Raw genomic sequence first — 26294 nt, forward strand, 5'->3', positions numbered from 1 at the left:
AGTCCAGGTCTAGATCCAATAGAGTTTAGGTCCAACTCTAAACTTATAGGGCTTTACTAGATAGAAAGAGTTGAGGAAAAGCTTTGGACTAAGACCCTTTATTTGTTCAAAAAGATTTTGACCATTGGACTACATTGCATGTATATCATCAATAATTATATACTTATATATTATAATATATATATATATATATATATATATATATATATATATATATATATATATATATATATATATATATATATATATATATATATACAAGGAAACCAATAAAATGTGTGTGTATATGATATTGAGCTTAGAGTATCTAACACACATAATATAAAATCTAAACTAAATTACCCAAGCCGATCTTGATCTTCAATAAGCTTGACTTGGTACACATTTGGATGAAGCTTGAACTTGATCTTTAACTTGAATTGCGTAGGCTTCACTCCACAATTTTGCCAACCTCTATTTGATATGATCGTGAATGCACAATTCCATCCATCCTCCAACATATTGTTTGTCTATAATAAATAACAAATTACAAACACTAGACAAACAATATTAGATGTAAATTGTTTGTTAAATCATCATCAAAACAAGAAGGACAACAAAAATAACAATTATTCTTCCCCCACCAAAGACTTTTTCAACACTCCCAAAAACCCAAAAGCAAGTCACAATTCTTTGGGACCCTAAAACACAAAACTCAAGAGTTTAAAACATGTGAAGACCTTAATACTCTCTCTCTCTCTCTCTCTCTCTCTCTCTCTCTCTCTCTCTCTCTCTCTCTCTCTAATGACATCATTGTGATGATTTGAAATGGGTTTTGGGACGAAAAATTCTAGTTCCCTCCAATATTTCCAACGGCGTCGGCATCGGCGATGGAACTTTCTTGGCGTTCATTCATGAGGTGAAGAAAACTACGATCTTGAAGACGGCGATGACGAGTTGCGATGGGTTCAGCGTCACCATTTCGAAGAAAAAGGGAGGAACTCAAGTGACTCCCGATATAATTTTTTCCTTTTTTAACTTATACTTAAATCTGAGTGCTATATTTTTTTGTTATTTTACATATTATTGTAATTTTTTTGAAATCGATGACTTGAGATTAAAGCAAAGTCTGTAAATTTATATATTATTGTTATTTTACTATAATGAGTTTGTTGTTAAAATTATATGTTAGTTGTGAAGAAAGGTTACGAGTTGGTTGTCAATGCTATGAATTGGTTGTCAAGGTTACGAGTTTGTTGTGAAGGATACGAGTTGGTTGTCAATGTTACGAGTTGGTTATGAAGGTTACGAGTTGGTTATGAACCTCGGTAGTTAGTTGGTTGTGAATGTTATGAGTTGGTTGTGAAGATTAGTTAATAACAATCACAATCAACTCATTGCCGAGGTTCACAACCAACTCATAACCTTTACAAACAACTTGTAACATTCACAAGAAACTCATAACCTTCACAACTAACGCGTAACCTCACAACCAATGCGTAACATTGACAACCAACTCGTAGTCTTCACAACTAACTCGTATCCTTCACATTCAAGTCGTAACCTTGACAACCAATTCGTAACAATGACAACTAACTGGTAACCTTGACAACCAACTCGTAACCTTCCTTCATAATCTTAATAACAAATTCATTGTAGTAAAATAATAATACTATATAAATTTACAGACTGTGCTTTAATCTCAAGAAATCAATTTCAAAAAAAAATACAACAATATGTAAAATAACAAAAAAATATAGCACTCAGATTCAAGTACAAATTAAAAAAGGAGAAAAAATTACACCGGGAGTCCCCGCAGTTCCCACCTTTTTCTTCAGAACGGCAACGCTGAACCCATCACAACTCGTCATCACCGTCTTCAAGATCGCAGTTTTCTTCGCCTCATGAACGAACGCCGAGAAAGTTCCATCGCTGATGTCGACATCGCTGGAAATATTGGAGGGAACTAGAATTTTTCCTCCCAAAACTCATTTCAGATCATCACAGTGACATCATTAGAGAGAGAGAGAGAGAGAGAGAGAGAGAGAGAGAGAGAGAGAGAGAGAGAGAGAGAGAGAGAGAGAAAAAAGGAGAAAAAATTACACCGGGAGTCCCCGCAGTTCCCACCTTTTTCTTCAGAACGGCAACGCTGAACCCATCACAACTCGTCATCACCGTCTTCAAGATCGCAGTTTTCTTCGCCTCATGAACGAACGCCGAGAAAGTTCCATCGCTGATGTCGACATCGCTGGAAATATTGGAGGGAACTAGAATTTTTCCTCCCAAAACTCATTTCAGATCATCACAGTGACATCATTAGAGAGAGAGAGAGAGAGAGAGAGAGAGAGAGAGAGAGAGAGAGAGAGAGAGAGAGAGAGAGAAATGATATTATGGTCTTCACATGTTTTAAACTCTCGGGTTTTGTGTTTTGGGGGCTCAGAGAATTGTGGCTTTGCTTTTGGGGGTTTTGGGAGTGTTGACAAAGTCTTGAATGGGGGAAGAATAATTATTATTTTGGGGGCTAGAAGCAATGCACCCAAAAAAATTTAAATAAAAACTCATTGTGATAGATGAAGCTGAAGGAAATTTGCACAAAGGTCAGAACGGGGAAATAGTATTCTTAAAATTTGTTTAATTTTATAAGTGGAAGAGGGAACACATGTGAACAATAATGAGTCTAGCTAGCTAAATTTTTTGAGCGCTGTCTATGTTTTTTAGTGTCAATTGCAGATAACATGTCTTACCATCCCCTTTCCTTCTCTACATAGACCTCATAAATTCTAAATATAGTATGCTCATCATAATTATTTGTGTTTGTTTGTTTGTTTTCTCTGTAGACGTTAAAAACTCCACGTTTAAATGTGACGACAGTGACACTGATGAGAGCTGATCCGATAGAGCAGTAAGCTCAACTGAGAATTGATTGAACATGCGATATTCATGTTTTATGATAATTTGGTTCGTACTTTTAAGTATCCACTAGTTCGATCTTTAATTGAGGCATTTCAATATTCAATAAGAATATATATATATTTATACCGAGCTTATCTTTCTACTTTGATTTCTATGCATTTATCAGTTTGAGAATGGATAGGGTCCTTTACATCTCATAGTGGACTTTTTTTTAAGCTTTGTCGATGTTGGTCCATCAGAAATAACTACTACCCTAAAATCAGAAGATGACATTTGATTTTTAACTTTCTTGATGCAGCTCTACCAGAGATTAGTGCAAAACTGAAGCTGGATCCTCTTCTTTTATGTCTCCTTTCTTATCTTCAATAGCATCTGGTACAAAATTTTATCACAAAAAGAAGCATCTTTAATTTACTCTTGATTTGTTGATGGTTTTAAAATTCCTCTGATTCATCTATTCGGTTTTGTTGTAGGGTTTATGATTGGATGATGTGAATCATAAGGAGAAATTTAAAGTTACATCTCAGGAAGCTTAAAAGTTACAGTGACAAAATTAAGACATAGATTCGGTGCAGCTTGATAAAAAGATGAGAATGTGAGAACTTTTTCTTCATTGCGATGTTTTATGACAATTTAATTGTTTGCGACTTATATTTGCCACAGTTTTGTAGTGTTGGCTATTTTTTTTTATTAAAGATCAAAGTGAATTTTGTATTTGTAGTTGTTACATCAGTTCATCTTAGAGGTAAATTCTTAGAGCAAAGTTTTAAAAATGAAGATATTAGAAGCTTTATTTTGCCAGCGGCTTTCGTGTTTTGAGATATTAAATTAGTTTAAAGATTAATTGTTAGTCTCCTTTCTTGAATCTGAGGTCAATTCATCATGGTCAGTGATTTGCTGGTGTGTATTATCATGCAAAGTTAATCAGACTTCATACTAAGTATAACATTTGTAAAATATTATTAACTATTATGAGATGAGGGAGGCCTTTGGCCTCCCCCTCATTATCCCTCCATTCACACCCTATTATGATGGTGTAACACCCCATTAAGTGGGGGTGACTCTTGGGTACTCAACCTATTCACATTGACTATCTATAAATATACATCATAGGCCTTTGGCCTATGTAAGAGTTTCAAACACGTTATCAGCACGAAGTGTTCTTGAATCACTGAGCTATAAAAAAAAAATACTTCCTTCCTCTTTTGCGCATTGAGATCTGGTTTGTTGCAGCGGGAGCGTTCGACGGATCATCGCAAGGAGGCAGCGTTCTACGGATCTTTAGTATCGATCGTCCCTAGATCTTTGATCTAGAGGTAATTACTATAATCCGTAGAATAATATATGGCAGCTGAAAATTAAAAAAAAAATTCAATCATTATGCTCAAATTTCTGATATTAGAGCCAATCTTTGCACGGGTTACATGTTTATGTTTTTTCAGTCATTCCCAGTAACTTGAACAAGATATGGCAATGTTGAATTAAAGAGCATATGATAGTTTTTTCAGACAGAGAGATAATATACGGATCAATCTTATGATTCTAATAATTACATGGCCTAATTAAAATTGATCTTACTTTTATATAAGAGCATATGAAAGTTTGCCACTTTAAGGTTATGATCTAAAACATGGTTTCCCTGTAGTCTAACTAAAACTAATCAATTTTGAAATTGTTGGAGAGGCTAGTACATACATAGGTACCTAGTTACGTTTGGAATTTACTTCTCCACTATAAGTATCACATGACCAAAGCAAAAGTTTTTCTAGTGGGAGACCAACATATCCATTTAAAACCAGATATTTTGGCAGAGATAGCTCTCTTCAAGTTATAGCAAAGTAGATCAATGAGAGATGCATTACGCTATAGGTGCTGATATATTTGTTGTTAAAAACCCAATATACAGAGCATGTAGGCTTTGCACTGTCGCCATCATAGTCCCATGCACACGTCTCAGAGCCTATCTACCTATCCACTTGCACACATAATTATTAAATATTTAGGTTATATCTAATTATATGCCTGAGATGTTGTGCAATTGTTATGCCTGTTGCATATATTATTATTAAATTGCGTGGATGTTTAAATAAATAATGTTGTGGTTTTTGGATCAGCCTGTTTGTCACCAAATTTAAATTCCTTGCATTTTTTTTCCTTCTGAGAGAGAAATTGTAGTGAGGATATAATTGTAAAAAATCAAAGACCGGTGTATTCCATTGAAGACGAAGGCATTTTTGCAAAATGCAGGGAGCCCATAGGGTTTTCCAAATTGTATTTTAATTTTATGTTTTTTGTTATCTTTGGACTGTATAATCGGACTTTGGACACTTTTTATTTTTTGGTGACGGGCTGATCCACGCAACATGTTTATTGCATGAATTTTTAATTCCTTATTATTAATTCATGTCTTTCAAATGCATAGATAAAATGGCTAAAATAGCGAGCGTTGATTTCGAAGTCCTCGACACTGCTGGCAAGAATTATTTGAGTTGGCATGTGGACCTGAAGTTCCACTTACGTGCCCAGGGCTTATTAGCCACAATTTCAACTCCTGCTCCACCGGCTCCGGCCACTGTTACGGGTAATGCTGTAAATAATGCTGAGGTTGCTACTACAGTGATCGTCTCTGATATAGATAAGGCGAAAGCCATTATCTACATCAGGAGACATATTGATCGGACCCTGAAGGCCGAATACCTGACTGTAGAGGACCCAAAGGAATTGTGGACTGCACTTGAGGACCGATACAAACATCAGAAAGATGTAATCCTCCCACGTGCACGTTATGAGTGGGAAAACCTCCGACTTCAGGACTTTAAGTCCGTAGCTGAGTATAACTCAGCACTTCATAATATCACCTCTTGCCTGAAGTTGTGTGGTGAAGAAGTTTCGGAGGAACGCATGTTGGAGAAGACTTACACATCCTTCCACGAGAAGGATGCAATCCTCATGCAACAGTACCGCGAACGAAAGTTCAAAAAGTATTCTGAATTGCACTCCACCCTTCTGATGGCGGAGCAAAACAGAGAATTGCTTTTGGCCACTCATAACCTACGCCCTGCAGGCTCAGCTCCTCTACCCGAAGCTCACATGTTTTCTTCCCAGAAGCAGAAGAAAAAGCATAAGGGTAAATTCAACAAGGGGAAAGCCCCTAAGTGGCAGGCCAAGATGTCCACCCCAAAAAACAACCCGCCCCAGAGCAGCAATAGTGAGGGAAAGAAGAAGTGGAAGAAGAAGACCACTGAGCTGTCGTCCATTCCCAAGAACACTTGGGGGACAAATGCCACAGATGTGGCATGACTAGACATTGGTCCAGAAACTGTCGCACTCCACGACACCTCCAAGATCTGTATCTAGCGAGCCAGAAGTCTCCTGTTGAAACAAATCTGGTGGAAAAGCAGCCGTCTACTCAGTTCACTGCTGATGACTTCGAAATGGATGATCTTCTCGACTAGATCCATGTTATCTTTATATGCATTTAAATTCTCATAGTACTTTCATCTTTAGTTCTTTACTTTCCATGTAATGCAATTTACTTTTCAATAAAGATAGTTATTTTCTTTAGATTAAAATATTGCATTCATGTTATAGATGAAGTGTGAGTGCCTTGTGGACAGTGCCTCGACGTACACAATCCTTCGCGATAGAAGCTATTTCAATAGCTTATATGATTATGACGATCCTGTAATTACGATTTCAGGACTATCTAATATAATAGAAGGATTTGGTGAAGCAATGATATTGCTCCCAAATAAAACGAGACTAATAATAAAAGATGCATTATTCTCTCCGAAATCTAATAGAAACCTCATAAGTTTCAAGGATATTCGTTTAAACGGATATCACTTAGAAACCAATGAAATAAATGAGGATGAGTATTTGTATGTAACTCGTCAAAAAGATGGTTCAAAAACTATCTTAGAACAATTCAAGGGACTCCCGTCAGGTCTCTATCATACATATATTCAACCAGTAGAATCTAACATGATTATGCACCAGAAGTGCCATTCTTTGCTGAAATTTAAACTTTGGCATAACAGACTGGGTCATCCAGGATCAGCAATGATGCACCGCATCATGAGCCAATCAAGTGGACACAACCTGAAGAACCTAAAGATTCTTCAGAAGAGTGATTACTCATGTCTATCTTGTTTTCAAGGTAAACTGATCACGAGACCTTCCCTTCTGAAAGTGGGATTAGAGTCTCCTAGCTTCTTGGAGAGAATACATGGAGATATTTGTGGGCCTATTCACCCCGCAAGTGGACCATTTAGGTACTTTATGGTACTTATAGATGCATCAACCAAATGGTCTTACGTGTGCCTTTTGTCCACCCGCAATTTAGCTTTTTCAAAGCTATTGGCACAAATTATTAAGTTGCGGGCTCATTTCCCCGATAATCAAATCAAGAAATTACGTCTTGATAATGCGGGAGAATTCACTTCACAAGTCTTTCAAGACTATTGCTTAGCAACTGTCATCGAAGTTGAACATCATGTAGCACATGTTCACACCCAGAATAGGTTAGCAGAATCTCTAATTAAGAGATTGCAATGGATTGCTCATCCATTGTTGATGCAATCACAGTTGTCTGTTGAGGCTTGGGGTCATGCCATATTGCATGCCGCATCGCTTATCAGAATACGACCCTCTAGTGGCCATATTTTGTCACCAATGCAGCTTGCTTATGGTGCACCTCCGAATATCTCACATTTGAGAGTGTTTGGTTGTGCAGTTTACGTCCCAATTGCTCCTCCACAAAGGACCAAAATGGGTCCACAGCGTCGTTTGGGTATCTATATAGGGTTTGATTCGCCCTCTATAATAAGATACCTTGAACCCCAGACGGGTGACGCATTTAAGGCACGTCTTGATGATTGTGAATTTGTTGAGGATTCATTTCCTAAACTTGGCACACAGTCCAGGAAGCCTGACGCTTCTAAGACCATTTCTTGGAACACCAAGACTTTGTCTCATTATGATCCGCGTACTAGTCAATGTGAAGATGAGATCCTGAAGATTCTTCATCTTCAGAATACAGTACATTTACTTCCGGATAAATTCACTGATAACCAGAAGATTGTCAGATCACACGTCCCTGCTGTCAACACGCCAGCTAGGATTGACATCCCCAAAGATGGATGCAATCCGCCGGCAGCAGAAATGGCTGTACCTCAATTGAAAAGAGGACGCCCACCAGGTTCGAAGGACAAAGTCCCTCGTAAAAGAAAAAATCCTGGAGAAATAAAAATGAACCCAACACAGGATACTGAGCTCAGACCAGCTTCCTCTCCCCTCCTAGATTCCCCTAAAGAGGAACAAATAGGAGAAACATCATTAAATTTTGTACGTACTGAGGAGGTACTGGACAGAAAAAGCACAGTCGTCGACGATGATTTTTCGATCGATATTGCCGTTCACGTCATTGAATACGACGATGACATCAAACCACGGTCTCTAGCGGAATGTAAACGCAGAGACGATTGGCCAAAGTGGAACGAGGCAATAGGAGTAGAGCTGGACTCACTCTTGAAATGCGAAGTCTTTGGACCAGTAGTCCAAACACCTGAAGGTGTAAAACCTGTGGGATATAAGTGGGTCTTCATCAGAAAAAGAAATGAACACAACGAGGTTGTGCGCTACAAAGCACGGCTTGTAGCACAAGGTTTTTCCCAAAGACCGGGAATAGACTATGAAAAAACATATTCTCCGGTTATGGATGGGAATACCTTCCGATTCCTAATAAGCCTCTCATCTCTGGAAGGCCTAGAAATGCAGCTCATGGACGTTGTGACTGCATATCTATATGGCAATATAGATAAAGATATCTATATGAAACTCCCTGAAGGATATAAAATTCCACCAGAGATAGCAGATAGACCTCGGGACGTCTATTCTGTTAGGCTTCAAAGATCATTATATGATCTTAAGCAATCGGGGAAAATGTGGTATAACAGACTAAGTGAGTTCCTTGCTACGCAAGGATTCACAAATGATAAAGTCTGCCCGTGTATCTTTATAAAAAGAACGGGAACATGATTCATTATAGTCGCCGTCTATGTCGATGACTTAAATCTCATTGGATCTCCTGCAGAGATAGCTGGGATATCTGAAAGCCTTAAAAATACTTTTGAAATGAAAGACCTAGGCAAAACAAACTATTGTCTTGGCTTACAGATCGAACACCTTAAGGGTGGTATCCTGTTACACCAATCCACATATACACGGAAATTACTTAAAAATTCCGAATGGATAAATTTCATCCTCTTAACGACCCCTTCCGTCCACTGGAAGAGGGGGAGGAAATGCTAGGTCCTGAAGTACCTTACCTCAGTGCCATTGGAGCACTATTATATCTGGCTAACTGTACGCGTCCCGATATAGCGTTTTCAGTTAACCTACTAGCCAGATACAATGCAGCGCCCACAAAGCGCCACTGGAATGGAGTTAAGCATCTTCTGCGCTACCTCCAAGGGTCTATAAACCTGGGGTTATATTTCCCGAAGGGTGGGTCTCCCACCTTAATTGGTTATTCAGATGCAGGTTACAGGTCTGATCCCCACACCGAGAAATCACAAACCGGATTTGTGTTTATATTCGGTGGCATGGCCATCTCCTGGAGGTCTGTCAAGCAAACCACTGTAGCAATCTCATCCAACCATTCCGAACTCCTCGCAATCCATGAAACCAGCAAAGAATGTGTTTGGCTTCGTTCTGTCATTCAGCACATCTTAGTGTCTACCGGCCTGAAGACTGGTGACCTTGAGCCAACTACTATATTTGAAGACAATGCAGCCTGCGTTGCTCAACTTCAGTCTGGCTTCATCAAGGGTGACAAGACGAATCACATATCTCCCAAGTTTTTCTGGACGCACGATCTTCAAGAGGAGGAGCAAGTTAAAGTACAGCAGATCCAATCATGTAATAATTTAGCTGACTTGTTCACTAAGGCTCTGCCTAGATGTACTTTTGTAAAACTTGTAAAAGGAATAGGGATGAGACATCTGAAAGACCTACAAGCCTGAAGCTTGTTTGGTTCAGGGGGAGTAACCTATGGGTTGTACTTTTTTTCCTTAGGCTGATGGTTTTTCCCACTGGGTTTTCACAGCTAAGGTTTTTAACGAGGCAAACAAGTTTACTCTGGATCCAGAAGTATCCACCCCGATAGATTTATGAACTCTAAAGTGTTCATAAGCTAAACCCAAGGTAATGGATGGATAAGGGGGAGTATTATGAGATGAGGGAGGCTTTTGGCCTCCCCCTCATTATCCTTCCATTCACACCCCATTATGATGGTGTAACACCCCATTAAGTGGGGTGACTCTTGGGTACTCAACCTATTCACATTGACTATCTATAAATATATATCATAGGCCTTTGGCCTATGTAAGAGTTTCAAACATTAACTTCATTCTCAATTTTTTAATATCTAATATTGGAATCATCTAATTGCCTAACTTTTAGCATGGCTTTGTATTTATTGGTGAGGTAATTCCATAAAGGATCACTAGAATCTCTCTGAAGAGGTAATTACTTTGTTTTATATCGATATCAAGATAAATATTTCTTCTAATACTAGTAAAGTGCAAGTGTGTTGCACGTGGATGTACTTGTTCAGTATTGAAAATTTTAAACGTGGACCGTAAAATGATGAAGTGAATCGATGATTTAGATTTTATCAATATTCATGTAATAAAGCTGATTTAGATTTTACCAATATTCATGAAACCCACATAAAAAACGTAATAAGATATTTATGTGTTAGGATTCTTAGATAATTAGATTGACCAATAGCTCGAAGACCTGAGCATATAGGGTAATGAGACAAAAAAAGGAATCAATTCATATCATGTTTTAAATTTAATTACCTTATCAAAGTCTATATTAATCATTAGCATTTAAAGATGAAACAAAACATACATACATAGAGGGTCAAATTTACTAAATAGCAGATACCCGACGTGGATTAATAGAGTGAAAAAAGTATAACCCTATGCATGAACAAACTTATTATGTAAACACAATAGCAATATTAAAAGATGATCTAATATTAGAGATGTGAGACACATCTTTGCTCAATTTACACTAAGGTTCAAGCTATTTAAGGAAATGCTAATTAATAAAAGCTTTCCCAAATAAATTTTTTAAACTTAAAACTAAAATTGACATGTTTGAATGATGGAGATATATCATGTGAAGGGGCTTGTCACTTGTTGAAGTTTTGTGACAATTACAAGAGAGACTGATTATGTCATTCATATGTATTTTATTAATCTCTAGTTCATAAGTTGACACTGAATCATTGCGATAACATTTCCATATAAATCTATTCCATCTTTAATGTCATACCAAGCACTTCATTTCTTAGAAATAGAAGTAAAATGGTTGGAAGGAGAGGAAGAGAGAAATAAATGAAAAAAATTGTAACATATAAAATGAGTAATTAATTAGACGGTAAAAATGTCAAAGCTTAAGAAGATATCACTTTAGTAATTATGGTTTATTTATAATAAAAATATAACATTTATTTTGGATGCATGTAAATATGCTGGTTATAGTATTTATTTAATGTTTTTTGTCTGAAATCATGGTAAGAAAGTTTATTTCGTACTTTTCACTCACTAGTAGAAAAACGACCAATCTAGACGGAACAATCTAGACGGAAAAAATTTCCATCTAGGTTGAATCAAACTAGATGGAAATTTTCCGTCTAGGTTGATCCATCTAGTTTGGGTCAAACTAGAAGGAAAATTCCGTCTAGTTTGTGAAACAAGACGAAAAAGTCAACGAAAAAGTCAACCTAGACGGAATTCCGTCTAGGTTGGGGGCAACCTAGACAGAATTCCGTCTAGGTTGGGTGCAACCTAGACGGAATTTCCATCTAGGTTGCATGGTCAACCTAGACGAAAATTCCGTCTAGGTTGACAGACAACCTAGACGGAATTCCGTCTAGGTTGCCTAGGGCAACTCATCTTTTCGGCAGCGGCCAGCCCCCCCCACTCGCTTCTCTCATGTTCCTCTCCTTCTTCACTCTCTTCATTCTGTCGCTCCTATGACTGTTCGCCAGGCGCCAGACGCGCTGTCCGACCCCCGTTTCCTTCGAAAGGCCGCGTCCTCCCGGCCTTCCACCCGCCCCCCTCTGGGCAGTAGCCCCTCCCCCCCCCTCCCGACGGCTCCCCTTCCCTTCCCCGAGCCCCCCATCCCCTCCCCCCTCAGCCCCGTTCGGCCAACACCCCCCATTCCCCGTTCCCCCGTCGGCAGCCCCCCCTCCCCGAGTTCTCCTCAGCCGACCTCCCCTCCCCGAGCCCCCTCCCCCATCCCCCTCCCCTCGGAGTAGCCCCCTCCCCCCTCCCAAGCCCCCCTTTGCCCCCCTCAGGCCCGTTCGGCAGCCCCCTTCCCCTCTTCCCCCTCCCCCTCTGTCAGCCCCCCCTTCCCCCTCTGACCCCCTCCCTCCTGAGCCCCCCTTCCCTCTCCTCCTCTCGACAAGCCCCTCCCCCCTTCCCGGCCCCCCCTCCTCCGGAACCTCCCGACCCCCCCTCCTTCGGCGGTGTCCGTTGCGGGAATCTGCTTAAAAGGTATGATTTTTCTACTGAGCTTTAGAAATTTTAATTTTATTATTATTTATTGTTGAATTTGGTTTAAAACCCTAATTATGATAAAAAAAATAAACGAGTTCAATTATGAAAACCCTAACTCAACTACATGTTAATTCATTTGAACAACACTAGTAATCATTATTGAGTTTTAAACACTTATAAACCCTAACACGATTAAGTTTTATTTGTGCTATAAGTAGGTGTGAATATTTAAGTTTGTGATGTGAAAATATGTGAAATAAAATTTTTTAAAAAAATAGAGTGATATATAACACATTATAATTTTTTATAATGTGTTATAATCCAATTTAGGTGAATAAAAAATAATGTTATCCCTAGACTTCCGTCCAATAATTTCATCCAATTCTTTGGACTTATAATATATGATATACGACTCAGGTTTGGGCAGGAGACGAAGTTTTCTCCCAGAAATGAGCGTTTATTTTATATTATGCGAAAAAAATTGGTACTAAAATTCATAATTATTGGATCTGTCCTTCTCGGACGGGTTAGGAATATAGTAGTACATACATCTAACTTTGTATACTTTGTATATTTTCATTCTTGAAAGTTTTGGCAGCACATATTCATTATTCTCCGTATACAATAAGTGTATGTTGTTATGCGTTTCGGGCTATTGTTGATACGCATAATAACATCCACACAGTGTACAGGGAGAACAGCGGGTAGGTGCTGCCAAAATTTTCAAGAAATGAAAATATACAAAGTATACGAAGTTGGATGTAAGCACTACTATATTCTTAATGGCAAGAAATGAAAATATACAAAGTATACGAAGTTGGATGTAAGCACTACTATATTCTTAATGGATAGAAGACTTCCTATGACAACCACTAGATTGATGTAATTAGTTTCTACGTACGTTCATATATATTTTATGTAGATAAATATTCATATTGTTAAATGATATGTGAACATATGTTTGATGTGTGGTGAATGTACAAGAGTCATGGATGTACTAGTAGTTGTGAGATTAATCATAGTTAATAATTATATATAATTTACAAATGAGGATAATTCCTGACAAATCATGGATAGATATCCCACGGCTTGATAGATTTCGTGACACGTGATACAAGGAGGGATGTGACGTCTTCATGCGTTATGCTGAAATTAATCCGAGAAATTTAAGAAGTGGTGCTATGTATTGTCCTTGTTGTAGGTGTAGGAATAAGAAGCTGCTGAATAGGAATGATATACGGATCCACCTAATAAAATCAGGTTTTGATGAAAATTATAAATATTAGAACTATCATGGGGAAGATATAACTGAAGATGAGGATCCAAATGTGTGTGTTGGTACGTCCGGTGGCCAACGGATAGATGACACAATAACGATATTGAATGATATTTTTCATCAACCTACAGAATATGATGTTGATGATGATATCGAAGATAAAAGTGAAGATGATATTGAAGTTAAACCTGAAGAGGTAGGAGATGTCGAAAGTGTCGAAAATTTTGATGATATGCATTCCTCCGTGGAAATAAAACGAATAATGGAGCTACTAGAAGATAGTGAAAAGGACTTATATGATGGATGTACCGAGTACCCTAAATTTTCTTTTATGCTGAAACTCCTACATATTAAGACACTTAGCGGCATGTCAAATAATTATTTTGAAATGCTCCTTGATTTGCTTCGGACGGTAATTCCTGGAGGAGAGAATAGCATATCCCAAACAACTTATCAAGCTGAGAAGATTGTCTCCACTCTGGGTCTTGATTATAATAAGATTGATGCATGTCCGAATGATTGTATTTTATACCATAAAGCCAATAAAGACCTTCAAGAGTGTCCGACATGTGGAGTTTCTAGGTGGAAGCAACACTCAAATTCTTCAATAAGGATTACAACAGAGACAGATGTAACGTTGAAGAAAATTACTGCCAAGGTGCTTCGACGTTTTCCATTGGCTCCTAGATTGTGAAGATTGTACATGAACAAAGACATAGCAAAGAACATGAGGTGGCACAAGGATGATCAAGTAGATGATGACAAAGTGAGACATCCTGCTGATGCTTTAGCTTGGAAGCATGTGGATAAAACTTATCCTCATTTTGCCGAAGATTACAGAAATGTAAGACTGGGTCTATCTAGCGATGGATTCAATCCATTTGGGGTAATGAGCTCTAGTTGGTCTACGTGGCCAGTTATATTAATGCCATATAATTTACCTTCATTGCTTTGCATGAAACAACCGTTTATGATACTTTCATTACTGATACCTGGTAAGCACGCTCTAGGTAATGATATTGATGTCTACTTAGAGCCTCTAATTGATGAGCTAAAACAATTATGGACTGAGGGTATTTTAGCATATGATGCTCATTTAAAAGAGTCGTTTAGATTACATGCTATTCTATTGTGGACGATTAATGATTTTCCAGCTTATGCTAATCTGTCTGGGTACTCTACGAAGGGCAAGTGTGCTTATCCTGTATGTGGTCTGGAATTTGAAACTCTTCGACTACCACATAGCCGGAAGAGTTGTTATTGGTTTAATCGTTGGTGGTTGCCCTTGAGTCATAAGTACAGAAGCAAATCAAATATGTTTGATGGAACAATTGAGAAGAGAATAAAGCCATGTCAGCTGACAGGTAATGAGATTGTAAAATTACTTGAGGGTTTTCCAAAAGTTAGGTTTGGAAAAATCGATATTCTAAATTCAACCCGATTGGAGTAAGAGATTCCTTAAAGTCAAAAAAGTCGTTGAAGCGAAAGCGGAAGGTCCAAAAAATGCAAGTTGAGAACAAAGCCGAAAAATTACCTAGAGGATGGACTAAATTTAGTATATTCTCTCAGCTACCTTATTGGCAAAATCTTAAAATCCGACACAATTTAGATGTCATGCATATTGAGAAAAATATATGTGATAACATAATATCAACTCTCCTACAAGATGCAAACAAGTCGAAGGATGACCTACGGGCGCGTCAAGACCTGACTGCTTTGAATATTCGGAATGATTTACAAGCTCAAGATGTTGGTCTTAAAAAATTAAAGTTGCCTCCGTCTCGTGTTACAATGTCAACTGAGCAAATGCATCGATTTTGTGAAATTCTCAAATCGGTAAAGTCGCCGGATGGTTACTCTGCTAACATATCAAATAATGTCCAGGTGCAAGAGAGAAAACTCTTAGGTCTGAAGACCCATGATTATCACGTTCTTCTCGATCAACTACTCCCAGTTGCAGTCCGTAATAATATGGAAAAAGAAGCGTCGAAGATTATAATTGAGTACTGTGAATTCTTCAGAAAATTGTGCTCTATAGTTATAGATGTAGATGAATTTAAAAAGCTTGAAGCCGATGTTCGAGTTATGCTATGCAATATGGAAGTAATATTCCCTCCTTCATTTTTTACAATTATGGCCCATCTTACCCAGCATCTTGCAAGAGAGGCTAGAATCGCCGGTCCTGTAACTTATCGTTGGATGTATCCGATTGAAAGGTAATTTACGGTTTTTGTTACATTCATTAAATATATATGCATTTTTAAAATTACCGTGCTAATGATTACCTCTTCTTATAATTTTAAGATACTTAAGCTCCATGAAACACAATATTCGCAATCGAGCTCGTCCCGAGGGATCGATAGCTGAAGGATATACGGCTAACGAATGCTTTGTGTTTGCCTCACGTTACATGCATAAGAAGAAAACCACATCTCAAGTACTTGATAAGGAGAGGAATCGTGAAAAATATCCGAGATGTCTCTTAGATCAAATTCATGCATATGTGTGGGAAAACCTTGATATGTTCGAAGATTATCGAAGGTAACAAATAAAATCAGTAATATAGATGAGAAGTATTCATTTTACATATAGTTTATCAATAAAAACTTATATATTGTTTATATAGGCGACATCTGGAAAAGCTTAAGAATGAAATAACTGGTAGGAATGCAGCGCATAATATTCAGAAAAGACATAAGAAAGAATTTTCTGACTGGTTCAGATTTGATGTAAGTGTTTTATAATTAATTATTGAACATTCATTATATACCATCACCTAAATATTCTCAAATTATTTGGCGTAGGTTGAAAAATCACTTCTTGGTTGCACTACATTATCAGATGAATTATTTTCCATGCACAACGTCCTTATCACGAAGTGAGACGTTATAATGAGCATTTGGTTAATGGATATAAATTTCGAACGCTAGAGACCGATGATAGGAGGGTAACCCAGAACAGTGGGGTCATGGGTTTATTTGTTCAAGAATGTTTTTCAAGTATAAGAGATCAGAACCCAATTCAAGCTGACATACTATATTATAGCCAAGTAGAAGATATTATTGAGGTAATTTACGAATTTGGTAAACCAAAACAATATAGTTACAAGATGTTCAAGGTTTGGTGGTGTCATGCAAAAAAGCAAAAGGATCATTATGGATTTACACTAGTCAATCTCCATCGAGAAGTATATACAGATGAGAAATTCATTTTCGCAGAATAAGCTGATCAGTGCTTTTACGTGAAAGATCCGAATGTCATGTCTGATTGGGTGGTTTTGTACAAAGAGCCAAGATCTCTTGTTCTTCCTAATAACAATGAAAAAAATATTGAACAAAATGAAGATAATTATAGTGAACCAATTGGATCATCTGATGACGTTTGGCAAGAATTCTCAAACACACAGAATGTGACCCTTGATTTTGGTATGAACTATATATGTTACACTGCTTTACCGATTTTCAGATTATCATATTAAAAACTATGAGGAAAATTATATTTTCAGATGAGGAGGCTCTTCAGCCCGGGGGGGTGATCGAAGACGGAGTATCACACCGGGTACCGGTGCTGATGATACACCACTATCTTCGGATGCAGGTATAAAAATTATTTCAATATTTTTTGTAAATTATTAGTTAGCAGAAAACTCATAGTGTTCATTTGTTACAGATATGGGTTATTCATCACCCGGCCTCTCTGATGCAGCACCAGAACTATCCTCCGATGAATGTATTCATTATTTAACATTTGATAATGGTCAATTTAAAATTTATATTGATGATTCTCCTTTCTTATGTAGGTGCTGCTTGGACCCCGACATACCCTTCGTATACATTCCACACTGACTTGCGTCCGAAGACGCAAGACTATCTTAGTTTACCCTTCCCTCCGGACTCTCATAAGTCCAAAGCTAACTCAATGAAGTTTCACTCACGTGCTGTGAGAAAGTTGGAGGAAATGCTTCCTATGTTGCATATTAGGAAAAATGCTACACTCGCAGCAAAAGAAAGAGAGAAAGCGAATGGTAAATTGCATAAATACTTTTAACTATCTCCTTGCTTATTTTACTAGTTCCAGAAATTTTAATTATAAACTTTTGTTACAAAAACCAGTAAGACAAATTAATTAAAGTAGATGCCTCATGCACTGGTTGGTATTTTTGCTTCTGTAAGCTAGTGTAATTTTATTATTCGCAAAACAAGGTTCATCTACTATATAGTAAGTATAGTACATAGTGTTATTATATTATATGTAAGCAGTAGTACAGTAGGGTATCACTGTATAAAATTTAGTTAGAATTCATGCATAATGGTCTTTTCAGATTTATATATTTTATGATATATTATCTTGTTGTTAATATTGTAGGTGCTAAGCCAGATCGCATAGAGAGCCGACGTGGCGGAGGTAAGCCTGAATCTAAACAACCACCAAGAGGAATGAGGGCGGTAATTCGGTGGAATAGTTATAATTTGCCCACTGGTCCTTGGTCGATAAGATTGAATGCATACATTAGGGTTCTCGTGTGTAGAGCGAGCATTATTAACCCTTATTTTTACTTCCGAGAACTACCATGGACTGCGTATGAGGCGATATGGACTGAGCTTATGGTAACTGCATATTGCTTTAGCTTTTTATTTATTAATAATTAGTAATTAATATTAAATTATCCGAACTAAATGTGTATGTAAATCTACAGGAATGCTTCTGTCTTGAGGACTTTGAGGGTGCTTGGAATTATGTGTTTAATGTCAAGGTTGAAGCAGTCCTCAAACAATGGAGGCATAAGATCAAACACTTTACATATGACAGGTATGAGGAGGACTGGCAGAGGTTTTTAAACCTCGATGACCGAGTTGACGAGCTTTATTTCACGGCTCTCCTCATGTATTAGGATAGCGATGCCGCCAAGGTTAGTTTCATAAAAACTACTTTATAAATAAAAGATATTATTTCATTGCATATTTACTGAAATATTTTTTTTTAAAGAGTAAATCCATGAAGGGGTCAGAGAATAGAAGGAAGAAGCTGTATGATCACCACTTGGGCGCACACTCCTATGCCAATCTGGATGATGTTTATAGTTATGATACGGTATATGTCATTTAAAGCTTAAAATGATCTTGATGCTTAATATGATTATGAAATCTCATAAATGCATAATATGATAGGGAAAATTAAAAATGTCGATACACTTGAAGGCAAAAGCGGCGTATGGTACTTTTCGTGATAGGTATAGGGGTGAGGAGAAGAATCAAGAAAAGATCAAGACAAATCTCAATTTGGTGGTAAGACTTATATATATCTTAAGTAGTATTATTAACTCTATTTCGTTGAATATTATGAGAAAACTAGAACATAAATAATATGATCTTTACCTTGAATTAACTATATATTTGTGATTTAGGCAGGATTTGAGACTGCATCTAAGGAGGCTGCATCAATGAGGTTGTCGCAGGAGGGGGAACAAGGCGAGTCAGACCCTCATATGCTTTCTACAGATGAGAACATCATTCTTACGTAGAACGTAATGGGACATAATAGGTATGGATGGTAAAAGATCGATTCAATTTGAATGCTACGTTCCTATTTATATTTGTTTACATTATTGATTCGAAAGAAAAATCTAAATTTATTTCTCCTTAATAATAGGAGAAGAAGATATCCTCTGCATGGTGTTGGAGCTTCACCCGATATAAGCATAAGATCATCCACAGCATCCTCCACGCCATCTAACAACGAGAGCAACCCCAAGCAGTTTTCAGGCCATGCCATTTATCGCACGCATCTCCGCGTATTTGTTTGACAAGATTGATCCAGAACTGCATTTTCAGGTGACTACTGAGATGACTAGAGTTGCGAGGATGGCCAACTTAATGGACGATCTCATGGGGTACGCTATGGAATATTTAGGCGATGTAATTCCCCAAAGCGCATACGGTGGAATCATACGAATCATAAGCTCGATTGGCAATAATTCCGATGCTAGGCAGAGCAGCGTTCAGGTATCTTATTTTTTTATATGTATAAATTCATTTTTGTTTACTATATTATTAAACACCACATGATTATTTTTTAATTGGACATTCAGAGTGGAGATATTGGAGGGAGCAATACCCGTTCTCGTAACCGGGATAGAGATGCTACTGATGACGACGAGAGTTGAGGTTTTTTATTTTTGTTAATGCAATAAACAGTTTTATTTGTTATAACACTCTACTTTTATTCATGTTGTGTACCCTATCTTAATCATGTGTATTGTTAGTGAACATGTGGTTGGATGTATATATTGGTCCGAATTGATTGATGTATATTTTGGATTGGATGGTTGGATATGTGTATTGTGTATGATGAAATTGTTGGATATGTGCATTGGATGGTTTGATTATATTTGGTTATTAATGTAACTGTTATGAATTTTGATTATATTTGGATGATTAGATGTATTCATGTGTATAATGTAATTCTATAGGAAATTGAAAATTTTAAATAATTTTTTTTGCTGTAAAAATATCAAACTAGACGGAATTTCCGTCTAGGTTGCCATAACCTAGACAGAAATCCGTCTAGGTCGGTTTTACTACAACCTAGACGGAAAACTGTCTAGGTTGCTCCAACCTAGACGGTTTTCCGTCTAGGTTAGAACAACCTAGATGGTTTTTCGTCTAGGTTGGAGTAACCTAGACGGTTTTCCGTCTAGATTGGCAACCTAGACGGAAAACCGTCTAGATTGCCAACCTAGACGGAATTCCGTCTAGGTTAGCAATTTAGACGGAATTTCGTCTAGGTTGCCAATCTAGACGGAAATTACATAACCGTCTATATTGCTTTATGTCTAGATTGACAACCTAGACGGAATTCCGTCTAGTTTGTGTCAATCTAGATGGAAATATTCTAGACGGAGCAAACTAGATGGATTTCCGTCTAAGTAAACAATCTAGACAGAACTTAGAGAAACCTAGACGAAAATTTCCGTCTAGATTGCTCATTTTTCTACTAGTGACTGTAACATCAAAATGATAATACAATTAGCCTAATGAATTCCTATTCATGCCCCTACTTTATGATATTTAACATCATAGATTTTTTTGATACAATGTGTTTTCAAATTATACCGTGAAGTACATTTAGGGGGTTGAATTTTAAAAATATTTAATCTAATGAGATTTTAGCATACATTTGTTCATTTTAGTCTTTTTATAATACATTTTAAAATTTGAGTGATCCTAATGTCTCCAAAAAGAAAACTAATCACCAATTGATTGTAACAATTTAAATTATACTGCATCGTTGGCGCTCACACCGGGTCCAGCCCGACTCGGTCGTAAAAACGGCCGAGCCAGGGTAGTCGGGTCGGGTCGGCCCGTGGCCTGACCCTGGCCAAATGATCACATAAGTGATCGTTTCCCGGAAAATGTCGGGCCGGGCTGACCCGGCCGTAATAGTCATTTTTGGCCTTTTGACCATTTTGCCCCAAAAAACGGTCAAAAAGGTAAAAATTTAAGGGTATTTTGATCATTTTCTAGGAGGCTGCCTCTGTAAATAGAGGGGATTTCACTTGTTTTTTTCATCCAAAACTCATCTACTTCTCTCTAATACTCTCTTATACTCTCTAATAATAGTTTTAGCTCTCTAATTATTCAATCAAATGGCTTCCTCGTCTGATTATGAAGGGAAAAAACCAACTCCCGAAATGAGTCCTCCTACTACAGGAGGTACATCTACTCCTCCTACTTCTACCGATGTTGATGCTGAATTCGGTGGCGACAATTCTATTACACCAAGAGCTCCTAAAAGGTCAAGATTCGATGCGTGGAATATTTTTGAGAAGATAGACGTCACCAGAGATAAACATGGTAGGCTACTCACCTAGAAAGCTAAGTGTGCGTTGTGCGGTCATATTTTTCAAGCTCATCATAAGAGCGGCACCAACCACCTCAAACGTCATTTAGATAAACATAATAAATGTCATACTCCTCAATGTGATATTCGACAATCTATGCTCTCCTAATCCTTATCTTCTGATAGTCTCGGTAGTTAGAATTATGACGCAACCCGAGCCAGAAAATGTGTTATCAGGTTTATCATTCTTAAAAATCTTTCTTTTAAATTAGTAGAAGATGATGTATTTGAAGATTTATTTACAGATGGTTTACCCCGTATTTAAAAAAATTTCTCGTCAAATTTGTCAACGTGATATTTTAAAATATTATCAGGAGGAACAATGAAAAATAATTTCTTATTTTCAAAGTTTAAACTTCTTATATTTGGACATCTAAAGCACAAACTGGTTATTTATGTATCACAACACACTGGATTGATGAAAATTAGAAAATGTTTAAAAGGGTTATTTCCTTTATTACAATTGAAGAGTCACATACTAGTATTAATGTTACAAATTTAATAACTGAAGAACTTTTAAAATTAGAAATATCAGAAAGAACATTTTTTCTTTTACTAGATAATGCAAGTAATAATAATAATATAGCTGTTGATTTTATCAAAACATCTCTATCATTACCATGTCATGGTGACCTTTTTCATATTAGATGTATATGTCATATTTTAAATTCAATTATTCAAAGTGCATTTGGTGAAATTAAACCCATGATAGAAAATGTTAGGTTAGTAACTTATGTTCGTAATGATTCTAAATAAAGAATTAGAAGATGGAAACAATTCTGTAAAAGAAAAAAGGTAAAACTCAGACTAATTCTAAAAGATGTTGATCATAGGTAGAATTCCACCTATGCAATGTTAAGTGTAGCAATAGAATATAAAAAAATTATAAATAATTTTATTGTTTTTTATACTTCTAGTTCTAGCTCTGGTAGCATGTATGGAATAACTGAAGATGAATTGACAGTTATAAGTAATTTAAAAGAGATGTTATAAGTTTTTTATGATGCTACATTATTGTTCAAAGTGCTATTCACCTTGCTAAGAATCTAGTATATCATGCCAGAACAAAGTACATCGACGTGCGTTACCACTTCATACGCTCACTGATAGAGGAATGGAAGTTACTATTGGAGAAAATTTTGGGGAGCCAAAATCCTACAAATATATTGATTAAAGCAATGATCATCAAAAAATTAGAGTTATGCCTAACTTCAGTTAGCCTTCACGCGTTGGAGATTAGGGAGGGACCACACTAGGAGGACATGTGGGATCACCGAGATTAATATTGATTGAAGAATAAAATTTTTAGGGGAGGAGAAGATGTTTGCGAAGATGACTGAAGTTCGGGAGAACTTGTTGATGGAGGTTTGGTCTCCAAGTGGAAGATTGTTGGTTTTGGGAGTGTAGACTCAAACCTGGTACAAAATCAAAAGCTGAAAAAACACAGATCGGTCGACCGAAGGGAACATCAGCCGATCGATTTGAACTTCAGGAAAATAGGAAAGTTTCTGTTCGGTCGAGCAATACGAATTATCAGTCGACCAATAACGTGCACGAGCAGTCCTGAGAAAAAACACCTTCTGATCGGTCAACTGACACCAAGCGATCGGTGAACCGATAGCGATTTTTCTAGTTTCTGGCCCGTTTGAAAACCTGTTTGAGTTAGGATTATATATATATATATATATATATATATATTGTATGTATACGAAAAAGAGAGGGTTTTGAAAACACTTTGAGATCAGAGATCTTAGAGAGAGTGTGGCTATTGCAAGCTTTGTAATCTTCTTCAATAATCAAAGAATTTTTTGTGTCGTTCCCGAGAACGTAGACACGTTTGTCGAACCTTGTTAAATCTGATGTTCTCTCTTTTATTTATTATTTCCTGCAAGTTTTTCGATTCGCTGTGATTTCTTGCTTGCTAATTGTTCGTCACAAGATCCGGAGGGCACAGGTTGTCGATTGTTCAACCCCAACATTCAAGACCCTCAAATGTCCATAAATAATTCGTGCCCATAATATCAAGGGTGACAAATTCAAACATCGTGAGCTTTATCATATTGACAAGTATTATAAGGAGAGAAAAAAATATAGAAATCGTGTTAGATAATAAAAATCCATCCTTGTATGTAATAAACAAAATAGTAATAAAGAATGAAAATTAGATGAGAGCGATTAGAAATCAACATTGGTATTTCTTACTCATGGGGAAAACCTTCAACTAAATGAGAAGGGAGAACTTCTAACTTGAAGAGCAAACTCATGCTGATTACGTATTCTAAATTAAGTAAATAAAAGAGCAATGCCACAATAGAGAAACAAGATATTTGAGAGATAACTTTTTTTTGTACAACTGCACCTTTGTTTATACATAGTTTGAACCTCCAAATAAGGCTTCTTTGCATGACGATAATCAAGACATTAATAGTACAATCAATTCATGAACAAAACCAGGCACGAAATGCCATGCGAAGCTATACAGAGATCAATAAAGATATTATGATAAAATTCAAATTGATATCTTGCCACATGAGTCTTTGGACATTCATTTCATAACAGTAGTTTCTCTTCAGTCCTCAGCTCACAATAATGCAATACTTTCCTTCAAGACTGAAGTTTCTAGTTTGGTTAAATCTATTCCTTTTAAATCCTTTTTAATTGTACGCTAGATCTTATCCAAAACTTTCCTACCTAACGGTCCCAACGCTTGTCAAGGCTTGGATTGGGTTTTTGGATCCCCTGTCCACACGAAAGAAGAATCTGACGCTTTGCAGAAAACCACCTCCGCAAGTTTCCTCACTTCATGTCACTTTCTGGTTTTTGCTTCTTCCCTTAATAAAACAAGATGAGCTTGTTCTCTCTTAGATAAAAACTAGTGTGTACACCGTGCAAAGCACAACATCCATTTTTTTCCGTTACGGTAATTATGTATTTAAATACAATATTTATAAGTGCTAAATTAACATTTTAAATGCTACAGTATCCGTCCCGAGTCATAGTAATGATGCTATATTTTTTGGTCAATGAAAATATTCATTCATTTTACCATTATGAAATGATTTGTACATCAAATTACCAGTAAACAGCCTGGTAGTCAAAACTGAAATGAATCAATTTACCAGTAAACAGCCTGGTAATCAAAACAGAAATGAAAATTTACATTTTCTCAATTCTATCTTTCATATGAACAGGTATAGATTCATTCAAAATTTTTGAGAAGATGGAAACTTTGATTACTCGGAATAGGATACTTGGCTCTCTAGCTTTTCCTTGAAATATTCTTAAATTCATTTCTTGCCATATCATATATATTGTAACTGAGAGTGCCATCCTCTTCATCATCTTCAAGAATCCCTTCCCCCTCAAGTTAGAAGAAAACCAGTTAAGGACTTGAGTCCAATCACATGATTTCCATGGAAAATTCATCCAATCCATCACTTCATTCAAAATTTCAGCAGCATACTGACACTCAAAGAATAGGTGTTTAGTTGTTTCAGGTTGGCTTCTAGAACAGAGAACACATCGGTTTTTTTCACTCTCCAAAATACCCATACGGCACAATCTGTCCATAGTGAGGAGTCTGGAGTGGCAAGCTAACCATAGAACAAAAGAATGCTTAGGATATTGATATCCTTTCCACACTGTGTCAGACCAACCCACTAGAGAGGAAGACTGAATTAAAGCATAGTACACAGAGGATAAATGAACTTTACCATTTGTACAGCAGTCATACATGAATCTGTGCAAGTTATCTTCATTTCCAAATCTTTCAAGGACCAAATTTCTAACTTTGAGAAGCTGTTTCCACATCCATGAATCATTCACTTTACTTTGAATTTGCCAAATATTCAGATTTTGTAAGTAGTTACCATGTATCCATTTGATCCATAACCAATCTTTTTTCAAGTGTATCATCCATAAGAGTTTAGTTGCAGCAGCAAAATTCCAAGCCTTAGCTGAGAATAGACCCAGACCTCCATTCTTCTTGCTTTGACAGATAGTATTCCAGGATATCAAATGAATCTTATGCCCCCAAAGGAAATCGGAGCACAGTTTATCTATTTTTTCCTGGGCTTTGAATGGTAGAATATAGTTACTGATCCAGTAAGTTTGAATTCCCAGGATAGTTGATTTTATAAGTTGAAGCCTTCCTGCATAAGATAACTGTCTTTGATGTTGCCAGGATTGAAATTTATTTGATATCTTGTCAATGAGAGTAGAACAGTCAAGGTATGAGAGCCTCTTAGCATTGAGTGGAAGACCCAAGTATTTCATTGGCAAGCTACCCTCCGAGAAGCCCAGGTAGCTGCAAATATGATTTTTCAAGCTTTCATCAATTCCACCAAAATACACTGAGCATTTGCTAGTATTAGCTTCCATCCCAGAGACCTGACAGAACTCCTGAAAACATGAGTATAATCTAGTGATAGAATTCAAGTCTTCTTTACTAAAAGAAGTAAATCATCCGCAAAGATCAAATGTGTGATTTTTAGCTTGGAACATTTAGGATGATACTTGAAGTTCCTGTCATTCTGCAGAGAGCTCAGTTTCCTTGAAAAATATTCCATACCCAAGACAAATAGGTAGGGGGATAAGGGGTCTCCTTGCCTTAATCCTCTAGCTCCATGAAAGTAACCATGTAGTGAACC

General features: G+C 37.0%; 2 protein-coding genes across 2 annotated transcripts; one reads left to right on the top strand and one right to left on the bottom strand.

Annotated features, from left to right (window-relative positions):
* Positions 5320–6192, top strand: LOC109830993. Its single transcript, XM_020398339.1, has one exon. The coding sequence runs from the start codon at positions 5320–5322 to the stop codon at positions 6190–6192; it is 873 nt and encodes a 290-aa protein (XP_020253928.1).
* Positions 24802–26025, bottom strand: LOC109830994. The gene has a single exon (XM_020398340.1). It carries the CDS (start codon positions 26023–26025, stop codon positions 24802–24804), a length of 1224 nt encoding a protein of 407 aa, XP_020253929.1.

The sequence above is a fragment of the Asparagus officinalis genome, chromosome 2 (assembly GCF_001876935.1).
Source record: "Asparagus officinalis chromosome 2, Aspof.V1, whole genome shotgun sequence".
NCBI classification, from domain to species: Eukaryota; Viridiplantae; Streptophyta; class Magnoliopsida; order Asparagales; family Asparagaceae; genus Asparagus; species Asparagus officinalis.